Genomic DNA, 20,760 nt, shown 5'->3' with positions numbered 1-20,760 from the left:
TTTGTTTGAAACCTATTGTATTACCTTAATATATGATGCGGAATTAGATATTTTCCAAAATATACAAATGAATACGTTGGAATTACATTGAACGCAATCATCAGTCGAATCTAATTCGCCGCAAACCCATGCTTGACATTCGAAAACAAAACACATGGATCTTATAAAATCTCTTTAAAATGCATGCCATTCATGGATTACATAAAATTCCAACCTACAAATAAATTCAGAATATAATTTCCATGAAATCACGACATTTTCCAGTTGAAAGGGTTGAAAATTTTCGAAAAATTTTTCCCAAAAACGCATGTCAATGATAAATTCGCTCACATCTTGTTCTCACACGGGCCGCCATTTTGTGATTAGTCAAGATCGTGGTCCTGCGAAAAACTGTTCTCGCAGTCAAGTTTTTCATGTTTTTTTCGCTTTTAAAGTGTTTCAAATCGGGAAAAAAGGCTTTAAATGCGATCGCGAGTAGTCGCAGGATCGTTTCAGATAAGTGATATGTGCAAGTTGAGCGTGAATGGGTGCATAAATTGAATTTTTCATTTTCCAAAAAAACGAAACGAGAGACAATTCGTCGAACAAAAAGTCATCGATTTATTGGTGGGCGAGTGTAGTGGTGAAGAATCCAGAGGAAGGTGCACGTTCGTACAGGGGTGATGTTGCGCGTGTGTGCGCGGGGCTATTCACGGCAGTAGCGCCCGACGGCGTGTAAACAATTTTTGACAGTGTCAGAGGTGGGCTAGTGTTGGCTACGGGCGAATGGTAGTGGTGTGGAAACTGGCGTGAAAACATAGGCGCGAGTGCGGTAGTGTGCGGGTCCGTTGCCCAGGGCACGTAGAGGAGTGTTGGTAGATTGTTTTGCGCGCGCACTCATTGTCGCCGTGGTCCGTCGTTGGCGCGAAGAGGACGGCTGTAGGCGCGCCGCGTGTTGTCGTCGGCGGGTTGTTGTTGGTGCTGCAAGGGAAATTCGCCGCGTCGCCATGATGGCATTTTCGCGACCACGCCGTTCCGCACACAAAACACAGAAAATCCATTATTTGTAATTTTCTTGTGATTCGGGAGTGTGAAAAGAATTGGAGAAATGGCGCGCTGCTAAGACGCAGTGGAGCACGTGGCAGTTTTGTGTCGTGGGCCACAGTAGTGCGGTGGGCCGAGGAAAATACTCGGCGTGAAGTTTTTCATTGAAGTTTTTTGATTTTTGTTTTTCGTTCGCCCGCTCGCCCCGGACGAGGTTTCCGAGAAGTCGCCAGTCGCCCCGCCGGGTGAGCAGTCGAGGTATTTGCTTGTGTTGATCGCCGTCCCGTCGTTTGAATTCGCCGTGGGTCGAATGACGGCTTGGCCGCCTGGACGGACTAGGCGTGAGTGAATCTCCCGGGAGTCGCCTGCAATCGCATTGCACGGATTTGACAATCGCGCGCGCGTTTCGCTGTCAATTGTCAACTGCGTGTGACAGCTCTCGTTCCTCCAAGAAGTCGACTAGAATTGCCTGGCTCTGCTGAGAGAAATTGCGCGGCAGCATTATTTATTATGCTGACGGCATCTCGGCAGGAAATGCTTCGCAGTAGAGACGAACCGAAGCTGTAACAAAGCTACACTAATCAGACCATTGCCGGGGAAGCTGTGTCGCAGGGAGAGCGGCAGAACGATCTCATCAAGAAACCAAACGTCGGCAATTTGTAATTGCGTTCGCCTGACCGGCTGCCGCCTTTCGGGCCCACTGGAATTTTTGCGACTGTGGCACGTAGTAAATAACAAAAGCAAACACGACGGGGAAAATGTCGAAGCTGTCGTTCCGGGCCAGGGCCCTGGATCCCTGCAAGCCCATGCCAATCTTCTTGGCAGAGGAGCTGCCCGACCTGCCCGAGTACTCGGCGATAAATCGAGCCGTGCCGCAAATGCCGAGCGGAATGGAGAAGGAGGAAGAGTCCGTAAGTATTTTGTTTATCGTCGTTTCGTTGTTTAGCGTTTTTCTGGTTAAGAGTGGTGAAGGTGGGAGGCTGCAGCGAGATCCTGTTTACTCCGTCATTTGTTCGATGCCTCCCTGCACGCGTGTTTCCAGTACCAGCCCAGACCACTGAATTTGGGAAATGATGTTTGCAGGGTTGGGCCACGTCAGGTCTTGTTGGAATTTCACCTGTTTATGCTAGAAACCGTCACATCAAATGATGAGTCAGTTAAACTATTTGATGTGGATGCCATGCTCGAATGAAAGTAAACAGAATTCGGTTTTATTTACGTCGAGGGGGCGCACATGCCATTGAAGAGAATGGGTCGGGTTTCAGTCGAGCGCCTTTGCAAAGGAATTAGTTTGCATTAATGAAGTTCGGTAAATTTTATGAGAATGCGTCAAAAAGGTGAGAGTAGAGCTACCGAAATATTGGTTACTTGTTTTCCGATTTGGCGGGAGTTTGGGATGAGAATTGGTTTGGGTTTTCGCGCGGAGATGCAAGTGGTGTGAGAGATTCACTTTTCATTTTCTAATGAGGCTCACAGGACTGGAAAAATGTATGGCATCAAGACGGGTGGCGGGAAGGTACCAAACGCCTTTCAACACTTCATTCCCCCACGTGTCATTTAACAACCCTTCACTCGCCCTTATACTGATGAGTAGATCCAGACCGGAGCCTGAAAAACGAACAAATCTAGGGATATTGCGCTTATGTATTGGAGTGTAACACGCGAGCTAAATCTGAAAATCAGCCGTAAAACTCCGGACCCGAGAGGGAAGATCCACGACGGACTGCGTCCTCATCCCGTGCTCCTTCTCAATTGTTCATGAGGCACAGAGCCTTTGCGATTCCCACCCTGCCTTGGCAACCTCAGGCCCTTTGCAGACTATAATCCACAGAACTGACTTCCCCGGAAAACATCTGTTTTTTTTTTTGTCTTACTTTGGTTATTCCGACTGCAATCAACCCATAACCGTATAAAACATCGACTCACTTGATGCCCAAAACGACACTCATCCATGCACCAGTCTTCGGCTGTTGATTTCAAAACGGGTTCCCAGCCAGACAGCAGCCCAGCTGGCTCACAACATCCGCATGCACAATATTCCGCTTTAGTCAGAAACAGGCCTTAGGAACGGATTTTGTTATATGCAACAAGATTAAATCTATTTGTAAACAACAACAAAAAAGGTTAATGATCGTTTTTGAAAAGTTAGAAGTTTTCTATATTAATCATAAAATATTTAAATGAATTTTAGGGTTTTGTGGGAGATAAAAGGTGTGAAGGTTTTGTAGATGAAACTGTAAAAATTAAAAATAAAAGGGAACATTTTTGAACTGTTATTTGAAAGTCAGTTAATGTCGGTATGGCCAAAATAGGGAATTGAAAGGAGGTAATGGAAGCCTTAAAAGCAGTTTTAAGTCTGGGAGAGGCATACAAGGAAGTGAATCTCGCATCCGCTTATCAAAGGACAGAGCTCCAAATGATGTGAACGCTGAGAATCCACGGTCACAACAAACTTTCCTTTAACAACTTTGGCCTCTAGAATAGTTTACATTCAATCCTGTCGGCTAGATTATCGCATACTTCGGTTGGTCAGGGTGAAAAGCGATCTGTGCTTCGCATCCACTGAGTCCTCACATCTTTTGCAACTTCCAATACGTTATATTTTTTGTGTTCTACCTTTTAATGACGGCAAAAAAATTGTGCGTTTCATCCGTGCGTTGTACGTGGGGAAAACAAATAATTATAAGCAGGAAAAGACTATGTGGATTCCTTATAAACCTCAAAGGAACGAAAGGAAATATATAAAACGCTCTGAGTTATCGTATAAGGACAATTACTCGATAGAACACACCAACAACGATGGATGCAGTTAAAATTATATCTGGACGTGTGGATTCGGAAGACATATACGATTACTTCAGGATATTACAAGCAACAAGACTTGCTATAACAATTCTGAAATCTGGGTAGCTCGGGGAGTTAGGGCGCTGCCTAAGGCTGAAAACATATTGGACCGGCGAGCAAAGCGTCAACAACAAAAAGACAAGACGATATATGGGATTGCGTATAGTCAAACGGCGAATATTCTTTATTTAGGGGTAGGTAGGTAGGCATCAGTGGCCACTCCGAGGAACCCAATTAGCGCTTTGGTACGCCATTTTGATGCCACAAACTCCTAAGTCCGTGACTGTTGTTATGGGAGCAGGGAGGCAGAGTCCAGCCGGCTCGGATCTTCAGAGCCAGTCCATAGCATTCGAAAAAGAAAGCGCCTCTCACTCTGCAGCTAGAAATCTCTCTGAGGTCCCCAAAAAATGGTTTATCCAGTGTCCGCAGCCTGACTCTAGCCAGAGCTGGGCAATCGCAGAGAAAGTGCATGAGGGTTTCCCTTCCTTCTCCGCAGTTTCGGCAATGCGAATTGTAGGGTATGCCTTGTCTAGCGACATGGCTCCCTATGGGCCAATGCCCCGTGCAGACCGCCGTAATCTTGAATGCATTTGCACGCGTCTGGCACAGTAGCTCTCGTGATCGGGTTATGTTATAAGCGGGCCAAATTCTCCTTGACTTGGCACAGCTCGTAAGCCTTCGCCATCTTAAGCCCGCGGCTGCTAGGTAGTGCGAGTAGACTCGGCCCCGACAGCCGCCAGCGGAACACCGACTGTATTCGCCGAAGGATTGCCAAGAGCAGAGTCTTGCCTGGCCAATCCATCAGCCCGCTCATTCCTCCCAATGTTCCTATGCCAGTGAATTCAGAGGAGAGTGATCTTGAGCGTGCCGCCCAGACGGTTCAGCGCGTTTCTGCGCTGCTCCACCAGCCTGGAAGATGTCGCTGAGTATAAGGCCTTGATGGCCGCTTGGCTGTCGATTAGAATGGCTATGTTACGCTTGGGGCTCGAATCTCGCTCCAGCCATCGACAGACTTCCAATATCGCCAGTACTTCCGCCTAGAATACATTAGCGAAACCTAGCAGACCATACGATTTGGATACACCGTGTGTATTCGAGAAAACCCCCGCGCCGACTCCACAGGCTTTGATCCATCCGTAAAGAATGCTGTGTCATAGTCTTGCAACACTCCGCCGGTCTTCCACTTTGCCCTAGTTGGAAGGTCCACAGCAAAGTTTCTCGTGGGGGATGCCTAGATTTCCTGAGGTATTTTATCTAGGATGTTGCTGTGGCCGTAGGACTTCGCTGCCCAGCATTCGGACTCACGTAGTCTGACGGCACTACACGCTGCAACATATTTAATGTGGAGGTCTTTATTTATTTTCGACGTTTTGCTCGCCACTATCATCACTGCATCACTATGTTGTTCCGATGACTACCATCAAAATTTCCACATCACAATTAATATTAACAACTCAGTGGATAGTTTTATTTTATATTTGAAATTCGTAAATTTGGGAAAGTCTCTTTTTTTTCAGAATGGGGTAAGTTATAAATAGTTTTCTATTCAACCCGTTTATGGTTCTACGGAAGCGACTTGAAACAGGTCCGCTCTGGTTGGCGGTCGGGAACAGAAGGAAGTGCATCGCGCGGGCTCGTACCAGGCCATCAGATGTGCCGGCGGTAGTTCAATGCATCGGCAGAGGCGTTTACACTGCTGGCGATGCAGTTAGTGGTGAACGTTTCCGCTGTATCGCCGCATTACTCCGCCCCTAGCTGAAACCGCGCGGGTTCAGCGATGGAATCCGGGCCATGATCCCCCCAATGGTGTTACCAGGTGAACCTGACGCTTCGCGGACGCTTTTCTGGAGCACCCCGGTTCGTCGAAAGCTTTTAGCCTCGACAAGGGTGCGCCTCGGAGTGCTTTCATTGCTCCAGGACTTTAAAGAGGCCCTCCTCTGGCGGGTACAGCGGCTTTCGAGGAGCGTCCACCCTAATGAGGACCTGTGAGCATGTCTCCGACTTCTGGCGTCGTGTTTCGGAAAAGTTGAATCGGCCGTAGTCTTGAAACTGCGTCCCAGCTTTTAACCCTGCTCTGATATCCAGCGCAAATTCTCTATTCGTACACCACCTCCTCGAGGCTGGCCATGAACTCCTCTTGATGGGCTGCGCGAAGGACGAAAGGCAACGACTGCGACCACGACGGATCATTGCGAGTTATTGAGCAAGTTTTAAGCGTCCGGTTTCAACGTTGCAGCATCCTATTGGAGTGCGGATAAGATGCAGTGGTCTGGCGATTAGAACCCAGGAGCTTGCCCTCATAATAATAATCGTTGGCGTAACAATTCACATTGGATCAGGGCTTTCAAGTGTGTTATATCACTTCATTCAAGACCGTAACGATACACTACAGGATAGCCTGTAGGAGGCAATGTGGTCAGCATTGGGCTCGTCCGAAATTATTATCCTGATTTGGCTCAGCAGAGTCGACTGGTATCCGACATCCAGTCATGATAACAAATCCCTCTGCCACCAGTGAGATTTGAACGGCGACCTTCCGCTATGATAGTCCAGCGCTCTAATCAGTTGAGCCATCCGGATCCGACAGGAGCTTGTATTACTCCGAGAAAAGAGTAGACTTAAACTGCATTCTCTGGTTCGTGATGATTACGGCTGGTACACCAAAGCGCGGAATCTATTCTTGACAGAGGGGACAGAGGTTTTTCTTGGCTTCGGTTAGGAACTTGATCAAATTCTTAAGCTGTTGTTGATTTCCGCTTCTTAAGAACATTCGGAGAGATGAACAAATCTAGCTTCAGCCATATCTGGCCCTGACTTTGGCATATTTCAGCCAGGGAAAAACTAAGTGATCAGTGGATTCTGCAATCCTTCACTCGTCACAAAGGTCCGCCTCTATTATTTTCATTACTTTCAAGAAAGGTTTGCTTGTATACGTGTCCAGACCTAAATGCCATAACATTTTCTCCTCAGATCCTAAGGAGGTTTCGGAAAACTCCCCAAAGTTAACTGGTAATCTGGGCAATAAACTCGCAAAAAACTCGTCTTCGTTCGCGAGATTTCCGAATCCTTGAACGGTAAATTCCTAGATCTTCTTTTTCTCGTTATTTGCCACATCCACTTAGTTCGGATCTCCTGGAGCTGACCGGGGTTGGCCCAGGAGAAGCAGTCTCTGAACTTTCTCAAAGTGCCTCTTTTTCTCGCTATAAAAAGGGGATAGAGATGTGGCTACCAGCAGACCTTTGGGTTTGCTCTTGTCCAATTGGCCGGGAAGGTTGACTTGAGTATGTAGTTTTGGATGGCGTTGACAAGATCGTCGTAAAATGTTTGAGAGGAGAACCTTCTCAATGAGGGATTGAAAGTGTTTCACATCTATTGTGACTCTGGGCGCAAGTTTGTTTTTCCCGATTAGCAACGGGATAATTGAATGGTGGCTGCTAGAGATAGAATGTATGTTCCAGGAACATGCAATTTTTAGAGTCATGCCTGGGGTCGATCTATGGAAGACATTGTTTCTGTCCCAAGTCACGAAGGTAAAGTTTCCATTGTTTAGGAAGTGAAATTCAGAGTTGCAGACGAGGTCTAGCATGGGTTGTCCTTTAGATGAAGTAAACGTCCCCATTGACTTAGCATTGGGACACTGAGAAAGTTGAGGAGATCCAGGAGAGTTGAACGAAAGGTGTCTGTGGGAAAATGAGGAGAAAGGTATAGAAGACGATATACTACGGGAGGGGAGACTCATTCCGAGAGGGCATACCATATTTGTTGTTTCCAGACAGGGACTTCGAGACCTTAAAAATGGACTTAAATAGTTGGCTGACTTACTAATAGTGTACATAACAAGATATCAGCATTCTCCACTTCAGTTTGAAATGCTTCCATCATTATAAATAACTACGAATGATGCATTCTTCGTAACTCCTCAAATTCGGCGCAAACATGAATTAATGTTTTTGAAATGGAACTGTTGTCAGTTTTCATTTATTTTATATAGCAATACAGAGAGAATATAGGAACGGAATAGCAGCTATTATTCTATTTTTCACAAATACCCATCCTGAGTATAGAACTCCTTCCTATTGATCCCTATAAAGGCTTCTTGAAATCGATAAAGAGCAGGTGGAGCCGGAATATAAACTCCACATTTTGGACGGTACAGGAGGATGCAGAGTGAAAAGCATAATAGTTTGTTTCCTGAGGATCAGGCTTTTGAAACATTTGATGCCCTTTTGAATAATTTTAGTTGTTCTTTCGCAGCAACAGTGGGCACACATTTTTTGATTCGCTTTCTCTTTTCCTCTTTTCCTTCATTGAGTACTCCCGGCCCTAATGCAGGTTCCCATGAAATCTTGGTCACGAAGGAGTTAACCTTCAACGATGAGTCAGTCAAGGAGGAAGGATTCAGTTCTTGAGAATATGTCTCGCCTGTTGTGTAAACCCCCTGACTGAGATGGAGCAATGGCGTAGGTCAGGACGCCAGACAGCTTTTAGGGATATCGAATTGGTGGACCTCGGCGTAAAACCGGCATGTCTGGAGTTCCTTACTAAAGCAAATCTAGACCGGATACCGGTTGTTGCGCCGTTAATGATGTTGATTGTGTAAATGATACCAGGATCCAGATGGAGATATGAGTTACTCTATTGACGAGAAAAGAGTATCTTCCGAATTCGCTACAACACTTTAGCGACCATTCGATCAGGATCATCCCATCTTCATCCAATTGGCATTGAATTTCCATCACGACTGAATAAAAAAGTGTGATCCGTGCCCGACACTAAACAAATGTCAATAGGTTGCCTCTCGAATGTCTCAGCAATACATTGATGGGCTGATGATTGGCGGTTATTGACTTGCCACTCTTTAGGGAGGCCGTTCTGAAGGACGAATTCGTAGATTAATAGTGTCGAATAGTGAAAAATAAGCCACTTGTGACATTTGGGGTAGATAATAGAAGTGAGGCTCACATTAATGGTATCAGTATCAATTGGTATTTTCACTTAGTAGCAAAGAGTTCCGAGCAGGCAATTCTTGATAACGTATCAAAGATCGAATAGTCGTAGAAGTACATTCTGCTGTGTTCGGGGAAGGCTGAAAAAATCCGTGGGACGTTTCTCCCATGGTTTGGTAGCGAAAGAGTTAGCCTTTACTGAATCAGTCAAAGAGGGGCGATTCGATCATGACGAGCGGGCCTTGCTTGTGGATGGGACAACGGCTAAAAAAGAAGATTCTGTAAATGACAACCAGTTTTCAGTTGGTGATATGTGTCATTCTGTTGACGACGACCGAAAAAAGTGGAACGAATACGACACTTGAGCATCCATTCATAAAGGGACCGATAGGTTGGTTTTCCCAGCTGCTGGTAGCATAATGATGAGACGTGGCTGCTGGGTTGACATTCCTTGTTAATCCGAAATGTTTCAGACAGTAAATCATCAACGTTGTTAAATGTTAGGCTGAACTTAGGGATTTGTCGAAAGTTGCTGGTGGGTGGGGTTTAGCATGACGAAATTTACGCTACGTTAACACAGTGGCAGCGTTTTTATCAAGCGACTAGAGGATGTTTTTGCTAGGATAAGGAGGGTCGAATGAATGGCAGCTTTGTAATGAGTTGCCTGAGTGGGTTTTGTTGTGGGGAAGGGACACGACTAGAAGTTCCCGCCCATATTCATATTAGCACAATTTTGATAACATTAAATCATTTATTGGCATTTGCTTCGCAACTAACGTATTTTGTCCTTCCGCTCGACGTTTTGGAACAATCGTAGTATTCATGATTAGTATCATCCAAGAGGTTGTATACACAACCCTAGGGAAATTACCTTATTGGTGGGCTAATTAGGAACTGGAGTGTTTGGCATAAGCCCTCTCGATTTAAAGCGGCTTTGAAATAGATCGGGTAGCGAAAATTCCCCGAAAAATTGATCGTAATTCCTAGGTATGTACCCTCTAGTGTGGCAGCAGAAAAACACCTTTGTTTTTGGAGATGGGTGTATAAATTGCTCTGTATTTCAATAACGAACGATGTTATCACGCTGAAAAAATTACTACGCAGACATTAATAAAAAAAATTTGCATTTTTGCCTTTATCCAGTTCTTCAGACAAAATTTCTAAAAAAAGCGAAAAAAGCGACCTTTACACGGAATGACCCCCTTAATACGAAATTTGCTGAGAAGTAAACTGAACAATTGGTTTCCGAAATACGCAACCTGTGGTTTCTAACAAATAAAAGGGAAAACTTCCCTTAATTTGCTTCTTTTGTTTGGATTAGCAGTTGGCCAACTGATTATGCTGCTCAGTTGAAAATCATTATGAAAGCCGACATAGTGGTATTAACCCCCAAACTCGAGGATATTGACATAAATCAGCCCAGAATGCTTTACAGAACACTTCGTGACTCTTAAAAATGCCCTCAGTGGAAAGGGTAAATCTAAATGAAAATGGTTTCTAGTAAGCATTTATCCTTAAAATTAAAGCAATTTGCAGTCCTACAGTAAAATAAATCGTCTACCCGTATTGTTGGAATGAACCCCTATGTGGGAAATACCACTGATGTCGGTTCTTGGCAATGCATCTCGATTCCTCCCACGGCTTTCCGCGTAGCTTGCACTGCTCTTTGTTGGGCGCCTAAGCGAAAGACCATCGCGCTGACCATCATAAGATAGTGGTTTTCATTATATGGCATGTAACCCGCCATTTACTTATCGCGCTGTCTCAATGCATCACCTATCCACCTGCGATTGTTAATGATATGTCACTGTCTAGGGCAAGAGTATATCGATGACCCGACGCAGATGTTAATTAATGAAAGCTGAAAGTTTTTGAGCAAAAAGGGGGCGGGGGGGGGGGGGGTGAATAACTTGTATTTGCTTTACATAAATCGGAATCTTGTAGTGAAGCTGCTGTCAAAAATTTACTTTCAAGAGAGAGCGCGCCTTGTGTTAGTTGTGAGTAAAAAGGAACAGTACGACACTGGATTTGCGTCTGTTACGTCATAATCATTCCAGAGTACAAACGCACACTGCCACAAAAGTGAGAACAGAAACCTCAACATTCCATCATTTCAATTCGCTTAGGACCAGAATATCCAGCACATATCCCCGAAATTCTCGCTGAAGTTGAAGAAAGCGAGCATTCTGAGTGCTCCTTATAGTGGCCTTCTACGACAACCACACATTTCTGTATACCATTCAGCGCTTCAAAATGCCTATCCCGCTTGGCGGACATTTAATCACCACTGTTTCCATCCTCTGGACAGACAGCTCCTAAGGATATGAAAAAATTACAATCCAAAAAGAGACACTGGCACGCACGGTGTATTGGCTGGTGCCTTCATGTGGTACGTCAGTTTGGGGCTCTTATTTAAAGGTTTTTCGAATGACTTCGCAGCTGGTGTACTAAGCAGTTGCAATCGAAGGCCGCAATTAAAAACTCACTGATGATAGGGATTTGTTTCGTGACAAGATGTCGGAATCGAGCCGACTTAAGCCGACTGCGGATGAGTGCCTGAATCAAGCAGGGCTATAATCCCCGAGCCGTTGTTGGGGTAATGTAATCAACCCGTAGTGTATTCTGATGATCTTGAAGCAGTGCTCCCATCCGCACCAAGGCCTAGGTGCAAATTGGTTTGCTGCGCCATCGATTATTATCTTTAGTTGTCGGCGAGAAGTGGGAGAGACATCTAGGTTGCCTAAACACCCTGCATTTTTGCAGTTTTGGACGGTATTAATGGACATAATCAACAGGGTCTTCATTGGGTCGAACCTTCCCCTTCTGGTCATTTCTGTCAGTCCCCTTTTTTAAGGTCTTGTTGTCTTTTCCAAAGTTCTCGGCTTTGCTGTGCCCAAGTTCGTGTCCATTCCTAGAGATCAAGATTGGACAATTGACCTCTGAATATTTTTTCACCGAAATTCATGATAATTAAGTTAATTATAATTTTCACCATAAGGAGACAATTCTTGTGTTTTAATGTTACAAATTATGAGGACAAGTTTCATTTTCACATGACAATAACGTCTTTTGTTGGGGTATCACCATGGGCGTTTAAATTCGTTTGTTTTCGGTATTTTTTCTCGATTTGAAATCAGGACAATTTAATTATGAAAGTTTTTACCAGAAATAGCTCCCAAGCCTATAATTAGCCAATGCACAGGGCCGAGTTTTACATTTTTTTAGAGAATTATATGAAGCGACTTGTAGAAGCCAGGTCTTCAGTTGAGGCCATATTTTCTGAAAATACCACGAAGGATTCATTCCACAAATTTAAACGCATAATTCCTTTCAAAAAATCCCAAAGATTGAAAGAATTCCTTTTGAAGACAAATATCTAAAATCTGCCTCATTTGGCTTTAAATTATTTGGCCCTTTAAAGCTATTTATGCACAAGGAAAATAACATTTTCTTCTGATTTGAACGATTTACGTGGAAAAAAGCATACATTACCTTCACAAATGATTTTATCTTAATTTCGCTGGTGGTAGGAGTCCACAGTAAAAGTAGGAAAAGCGCTTACCTATTATTCCCATTTTTGCCGAATTTCGTATGAAAAGTAACGTCATTCCAAGGGATGTATTCCAGGCAAACAAAGAGGATAAAAATAATGAATGTTTACTTGAGGTGGAAAATTGAAATCCTATATTTCTCACTAACTAACAATAAAAATGAAACTTCAAAGGAAAATCTTATCGTGAGCGTGTGTACGAGAAGATATTCCGTGGCCTTCTATGATGAGCCAACTGTCAATGGAAGAAAAAATCAGAAACACATTTTTTTTTGTATTGCCACAGTAAATTTGTAACATGAAACAGTGTTTTGTAGGGATGGGAAGTCGTTGATAGTGATTTTAGGCCTTACGCTCCCGAAAATTGTCAGCCAGTTCCTATTTATATATTTCGAATCAGAATGGGTGGCAACAGAGTTACTGTCCATGGTTTCTCAGCAATAAGTGTCTTCTTCCTCAGTTAAAACATTTACATTCCAAAAGGACAATCCGCAATTTTTATATTGAGAATTTTCACGGAGACCTACTGTGGAAAATATTTTTCTGATTTAGTTTCTTTCACTGAAATTACATAAAAAATCCAGGAATACTGACAATCTCTTCCTCTCTGCTCGCTTGACTGATTCACATTCCTAACTTATGACTAAATGCGATCTGATTTTCTGTCGTGTTGGGTTGCATGCTCCTGGGCAGAACAAGGAGCTACTTTTTCCTCCGTTAATGTAGCAATGAGCAACAACATCACTTCATAGCTCTAACGTTTCCTGATTTTTTCGGGAAAAGCATAATCTTTTTAGCATTGTAAACTTATCATTATTTGATTGGATCAGTGGGTTTGTAGTAGCTCAGGTTCCTTTGATTATAACTGGATGCTTTCTCAGATATTTTCAGATACTCATTCCTAAAATTATCCTCCAACAACAAGGACATGGAGTTATTTTTAATCGGATTTATTTTTCGTTGTGTTATACGAGTTGGGAGATTGTGGGAAGGGAATTTATAGCATCCAGAACAGAAATCAATATGAATTGGAAGCTATATTTGCAAGTTTTTTTTGTATAATTTGCTTGTTTGGTTAGGGATTGCTCTGAGCTAAGAGAAAGATGTCAGCACATCAAGTGGGAGCCGAACTATTTTAATTTAGGAAGGAAACAACTAGATCGAAGATTGCTCATTATTTAGAGGAAAACGGTGGCTTCTAATATTTATTTATTTTGACGATGTGGTGGTCGAGTTGTTTAAGCGTTAGCCTCTCGATCGGGTTGCCCCAAGTTTGAATTCCTTTTCGTCATGGATGTTTGTATTCGTCTTTGTGCTGTTCTACTTTTGTGGACTTAGCCCTTGTACAACATTAAGTGTAATAATATTGAAACTGAGGAGCAGTCTCGTTGATAGTAAAAGAGAAAAGAAGGGAAAGGATATGAAAAACCGACAGACAACAAAGGAAGTGGCCTCTCAATGTGACGCCGAAGTATTGGTTTGTGCCAAGTGCACGGCTCGGCATTCAAAACAGGGGTTGTGAGGTTTATCTAACACATATCGGTCAGAAGTAAGGACAACTCCACGTCTACTTCAAGCAGCTCTGCCTTACAATTTGAGATATCAATCACAGTCAGCATGTAACTGGTATAAGATAGGCAACAGGCGAACAATCGAGCCGGAAAACTACTTTTGAAGAAGTCCATCCTCATGTATGATTTCCGTATAACCGTATGTATTTCGGGATAACCAGATCAAACCACCTATTGAGCACGTGGGGTTGATACTACCACGAGTAGGGTTTCCTGTGGCCAATTTGATATTGATTGATATGAACCAGTTGAAGGAGTTGATACCGCCCTGTCTCTTCGCTATCCTTGAATACCACGGAAAAGTAACAGTGTGAATGCCCTATATTCCTCAGCAGAATGAGCAGGAGATATATACATAGCTATAAGTTCTGTCCGTCAAACAAATCTTTATTTCTGACGAAGTAATAAACCAACTAAATCGAAAAGTACACCATTAGAAAAGGGAAACATAGAGCTTTCAAACGAAAAAATAAATTATTCAAAATTGCTACCGCTAGCAGTCTGTGAGGCCATGCATTGATCGCTTCATGCATGGTATGAAGCGGCATTTCTCGAGCTGCACGCACGAAGCTGGCTTTTAAACTCCAAATCGATGTAAAATCGATCGCAGGCAGTCTCCTCTAACTTAACACAAATGCTGTAGTCCAAAGGATTCACATTTGGGCTGCCTTAAGCCCTTAACATCTTTTCATACATGTTCGCATTGGTTTTGACGCTTGCCTCGCAGAAATGAATGATATTCGGCGCCCCTTCCGCGGCCTGTCAACTACATCAGCTGTTTCGCGGAATCGAGCTAATGTCCTAAAAACGAATCGTTCGGCAGCTTTTTAAGGTTTTGTGTAAACAGGTTGCAGCAGCGTGTGGGATTCTCACCCACTAAAACCACCCCCACTTCCTCCTTTTTCCTTCCCTGCGGGACCGCCGCAAAGCATTACTTCGCGGGGTGGACTGCGCTTTATGCGACCACGCCTTCCGTTCTTCGCGTCCTCCTTGCGCGCTCCGCTCTTGTCAGTTCCTCTTGTATTCGTTTGATTGCGGTGTTCACCGCACACCAGTTTCCAGCTTCCCTCCGATTTCAACATTTCCCCGACGATGTCTGTCTGTCTGTCTGTCCGTCACACGCATTTTTCTCGGAGACGGTTATAGCGATTGACACCAAATTTGGTAGAAAGGTGGAAACTGTGAACGCTCACGCATACAGTGAATTACATCCTTTTACGTCGAATTTAAGGGGGGTCCGCACACATGCAAAAGGGGGATGTAAAATTTTTTTTCATCAAATATAGTCATGTGGGGTATCAAATTAAAGGTCTCGATTAGTACTTTTCAAAGCCGATCTTAGTTTTGACATTTGTTGGAAGGGTGTGGAGCGCGGGGGGTTGAAAGTGATCACTTCTTTAAGGGGGCCATTCTCAGAAACTACCAAACCGAAAAATCTGAAAAAAATCAGGAGGCTGCGACTATATGGTGCCTGGGCTCCGAAATACCTTCCATGCCGATATCTGTTTAAATAAAGTTAATAATAGTATATTACTACAATTTTTTGTAATTGGTTGGAAACTCCCCTCAAGTTCATCCTAGTGCCATGAAATTTTGCAGTGATATAGGCTATAATATAGAGCATGATCTTACCAAGTTTGGTGGAAATCGCACTATTACTAACGAAGTTATAATATCTCAAATTTGTTGCTTCTTTGAAAATTGAAAATTATGAATGTCAATATCACCCGAAAGTGGATACTCTCACATAATATATGGATATATTACGTGCTACATACTAAGAATTACACAAAACCTTTCGTACCTGAAGCGTCCAGCTTCCGGTTTCCCGACTTGTTTAACAAACTATGAATCTTTCCCGGCGTATTCACACATTGGTGCAACGCAATCGCGATTATTTTTTCGTAGTTACTGAACTTCGTCGTGTTGTCGTTTAGGCGCTACTCGCCTTCGGAACTTGAAAGTCTGACGAAAGTGGGGTATGGTTAGGTACTCTCCGTGTGCATTGTTACTAGTTTGGGTGGTCTACCATTTCTCGCTATACGCATCGACTGACAGAACTTATGGTTAGACCATGTATAATAGAAAAACGGGTCTAAGAACATTTTAAGGTCTAATTAATTTTTGAATTTTGTGATGTTATCTATAAAATTAACTCCAGATTTATCTTAGCTACTTATCATTGTCTTTTCTGACCCTAATTAATGAAATTAATGAAATCAATTGAGCTACATACAAGGTCTATCTTTCGAAACGAGACCGGTGTCAGTCACTTGCAGGCAGTGATTGAGCAGCATTTCGCGCCGTGCAGAGGTACCTATTTCACCCTAGTCGAGAAAAACATAGATGAGACTTTGGAGCAACGTTGTGCATCCAAATTTTGTGTGAAACTGGGTAAAAACGGGTCGGAGACTTTCGAAATGATTTGGAAGGCCTGTGGCGACGGTGTGATGTAAAAGAGGGTGTGACAAAATAGGTATCGGGAAGTCGGTAGTCCGTCAATGACACTGAATGACTGTTGACATCATGAATGGAGGTCTCGGTGCAAGAAGTGCGGCAAATTTGAGACAAGGACTGACGATTAAGTGTTTGAATGATGGGAAGAGCGTGATACCCAAAATAATCAATCATCGCAATTTAACCGATGGTCGTCAGTCACAACCGATAACAACTGTGACGATGAAATCCGCACACGGTTATTGGCTGCCAACAAATCTCACTTTAGCTTGCAAAACCTGTTCCGCTCGGGACGTCTCACCAAAGGATCAAAGCTCTTACTGTACAAAACAATGACTTTGCCAGCCCTCATGTATTCCTCGGAGATTTGGGTTCTTAGCACGAAAAATTGCGAACTCTTGGCCGCGTTCGAGAGAAGAATCTTCCGAAGATTTTTTGGCCCCCTACATGAGGATGGACGACTCCGTGGCCCACATAACAACAAAATCTATGAACGATACCATGACCGTCAGTTTGTAGATAAAATCCGGCTCAATGGGTTGCGGTGGGCGGTCACTTAATCGGCGTGGATGAGGATGATCTGAGATGGAACGATGGTGTAGGTCAGGACGCCAGACCACTTTTAAGGATATTGAATTGGTGGACCTCGGCGAAATGGATCCTGAATTTTTGGAGAAAGTGGTAAAAGGGGCCGAGTCGTGGGACCTTCTCGCCCAAAAAAAAACGTGGATGAGGAAATCGCGAGTCAAGACGATGCTCACTGTACTCTTTAATTGAAAAGGTGCGGTTCACAAGGAATTTGTGCCACAAGGACGAACTGTCAATAAAAAGTTTTACTGTGAAGTATTCAAACGGTTGCACAACAGGGTTCGATACGTCCGGAAAGATCTTTCAAACGATTGGATCTTCCACTATGATAACACCCTAAGCCACATCGCGCTTGTCTTCTAGTTACTAAGAACTCAAATGTCCGAAGTACTCATAAGGGCTCGGAAGATCATTTTGTCTTGTACAGTGGGAGCTTTGACCTTATGGTAAGACGTTTCGAAAGAGGCAGTCTCCGTAAGACGAAAAAGATTTGTAATTGTGGTTTTAACTTATCTCTGGGCTATATCCGGTTTCATTCTGACTATTGTATCTATTGTGCGGCTTTAAAGTCGATGAAAAGATGGTGCACCCAATGGGCATATTCTAACAGTTCTAATGCAGATAAGGTTGAAGCGTGTAGGCAATATCTAGCTCTGGGCCACGTGGTTGATAGTGTGCCCTTCAAAAAACTTTCTGATGTTGCCAGAGGGAGTGGTTTAGATGATACTTCAATTCTGTACCATGCTAACGCAGAGATTGCTGGATGCTGAAGCAGATGTGGATCGCAACCTAATGTCAGAAGCGGCGAAAGGCTATATCATCACAAATTATGTGGTATTCCCCGATCAATTCACTGCTATTTGGCTGCATAATCTGCCAACACAGTCTCAAACATATGCGAAGAACGTGACAGCATTGTTGATCGAAATCTAGGAACGATGTATAGAAATATACATTTGATTGACTGTTGGTGTGTCAGGCATGGGATTTTAGTAAATCCAAATAAAACTACGATGATATTATTTACAAAAAGGAGAAAACTAAATGGTTTGTTTTTCTTCATGAGGGGAATAACCATTTAACTTTTCGAAGCAGCGTAAAATCTGGGATTTTTTCTAGATAAGAAGCTTTTTTCAAACGAACTTGTAGAAAAAAAAAGATGAAATGTATCTTCATTGTCTGAGAATTATGCAAGTAGACTCGGCTTTCAAGCTTCCTGGGATATTGTGGATATACGTTGGTATCGTTAGGCCACTATGTTAATACACTGGTAATACACATTCAGTTCTTTGAAGAGGTGCTACCTTACAATGAACACTATTTTGTATCACTTTAAACCACCATACTGGTTCAAAGTGATACAAAAGAGTGTTTATTGTAAGGTAGGACCTATTTAAAGAACTGAATGTATATTACCAGTCTATTAGCATAAGATTTAACGTAGTTCCAGATCCACTACCAGTTCTTAGATATTGGGCCGCCTCCTATAAAATTCATAAATAAACAAATATTTGTTTTTGTTTAAGCTGTTTGTTTTTAACGAACCTAATTGTCCATACTATCGACACAATTTCGCCACCTTAATCCCCTTGTTGTTGAAGCATGACTCACGGGAGTCTGTGAATTGCTGAGGGGCCGATTTTACAGTCTCTGTGGAATTGAATTTTTCCGACTTTAAGTTGTCCTTACTTAGAAACAAGTCGGGAAACCGGAAGCTGGACGCTTCAGGTACGAAAGGTTTTGTGCATTTCTTAGTACGTAGCACGTAACATATGCATATACAATATTATGTGAGAATATCCACTTTCGGATGATATTGACATTTATAGCCTTGAATTTGCAAAGAAGCGACAACTTTGACGTGTTATAACTTTGTTAGCAATAGTGCGATTTCCACCAAACTTCCAACAAATGTCAAAACTAAGACCGTTTTCGAAAAGTACTAACTGAGACCTTTAATTTGATACCCCACATGACTATATTTGATGAAAGAAAAAATTACACCCCCCTTTTGCAAGTATGGAGACCCCTCCCCTTAAATTCGACGTAAGAGGATGTAACTCACTGTATGCGTGAGCGTTTACAGTTCCCACCTTTCTACCAAATTTGGTGTCAATCGCTGTAACCGTTTCCGAGAAAAATGCGTGTGACGGACAGACAGACAGACAGACAGACGGTAAACCGATTTTAATAAGGTTTTGTGTTTACACAAAACCTTAAAAAGTGGTAATTAGTAGGTCGGTCGGTTGAGTATGGTGACTGACGAAGAGTTCCCAACTTCTGTAGTCTTACCAAGTTCACGATTTTGGAAAATTATGGAACGTTGTGCTAGAGGATGGGAGCCGATTGACTAGTCAACCTCATTTATTTAACTGTAAAGTTCTTCATTTCATCTAGTTGCTTGCACTAGACAACCGACGAGATCACTAAACGAACATCATCAACTGTTTTGGTCAATGATTCGTTTCAGCTGACATTTTCGTGGTTCATTTCCATTCCAGGAATGCAATGAACATCTGGGATTATCATACATGATCCATATTTTGTCACGCGTACAATTTGATTCGAAACTGGTTAATTTTTAAGGTTTTGGGTAAAACAAAACCTTAGTAAAAACGGTTTATTGTCTTTCTTTCTGTCTGTCTGTCACTCCTTATATCTCAGAGGCAGTTACTCCTGTTGATAAAAAGTTAGATGGGAGCTCTGAGTCCTATTGCATGCAGAGACTAACATAGTTCTATGTCGAGTTTTCGGGGGCCCCCATACATGCATGCACGTGGGATATCAAATGAAAGGTCTCGATTAATACTTTACAAAGCCGATATTAGTTTTGAAATTGGTTGCAAAGGGAAGAACTGCGGAGGTCCGAAATGGGTCAGTTACTTCAAGGACGTGTTCTCAGAAACTTCCCAACTGGCTGAAAAACAGTATCTAGGTCTCAAAATATTGTCCATTTCGATATCGGTTAAAATAAAGTTAATAGTAGTGTTCTCTAATTAATTGTAAGTATGTTTTTCAAAAAAAAAAAAAAAACATGGGAACCCCCCTTAAGTTTATCTAACAATAATCAAGTTTTGCAGTAATAAAGGACATACTGTAGAGCACGATACAACCAAGTTTGGTGGAAATCGCAATATTACTGAAAGAGTTATTATATAATACGTCAAAGTTGTCACTATTGTGCGTATTTTTTGCATTCTAAAACTTTGAATGTCAGTATCATACCAAAGTGAATAGTCCGACAAACTAATGCATATACATTACCAGGTACAAATGGAACAAATGCCTATTCAAATATGCTTATGTAAGCAATAACTTCCGGTTTCCCGCCTTGTTGTTGCGATTCAGGAGAGAAAGGCATGGATCGAATTGAGTTTGTTTTGGACACCGGCTAATCCGTGGCACAGACTTGTCCAGCCTTTTCGCTGTGGTGCCAGGTGATGTAACATTATTTTCTTAGAAACACCGGGTACGAGTGACAACTCATGTTGCTTTGCTCAGGATCTGCTTCCACACTCTCCTTTAGCAGATCGTTATCCAGTCCAGTTTCAGGTCGATACGGGGCTCATTCGATGGGCTGGAATCGCCAGCAACAAATTTTCTAAAGCAATGATATACCGTGGGCTGATAAGGCACTTTAGCATCGAAAACATCTTTAATATTCAGAGCTGTTCATAGCAATGTGGACAAGTTGAAAAAGATAAATTACATCGTTTTATGACCGAAATTCAGGCACACTTAAGAAGCAAGGAACGGACGTTTGATCTTTCAAGTGGTAATG

At 42.8% G+C, this 20,760-nt stretch overlaps 1 protein-coding gene across 1 annotated transcript in view; it reads left to right on the top strand.

Annotated features, from left to right (window-relative positions):
• Positions 1-154: 154 nt before the first annotated feature.
• Positions 155-20,760, top strand: part of LOC119650337 — a 51,453-nt gene continuing 30,847 nt past the window's right edge. The window contains exon 1 of the mRNA XM_038052999.1: positions 155-1,934. Coding sequence (XP_037908927.1) covers positions 1,782-1,934 — 153 coding nt within the window. The 5' untranslated portion in view covers positions 155-1,781. The remainder of the gene's footprint in view (positions 1,935-20,760) is intronic.

The sequence above is a fragment of the Hermetia illucens genome, chromosome 1, assembly GCF_905115235.1.
Source record: "Hermetia illucens chromosome 1, iHerIll2.2.curated.20191125, whole genome shotgun sequence".
NCBI classification, from domain to species: Eukaryota; Metazoa; Arthropoda; class Insecta; order Diptera; family Stratiomyidae; genus Hermetia; species Hermetia illucens.
Note: the sequence above shows the minus strand (reverse complement) of the source record. Positions and strands in the feature narration are given on the sequence as shown.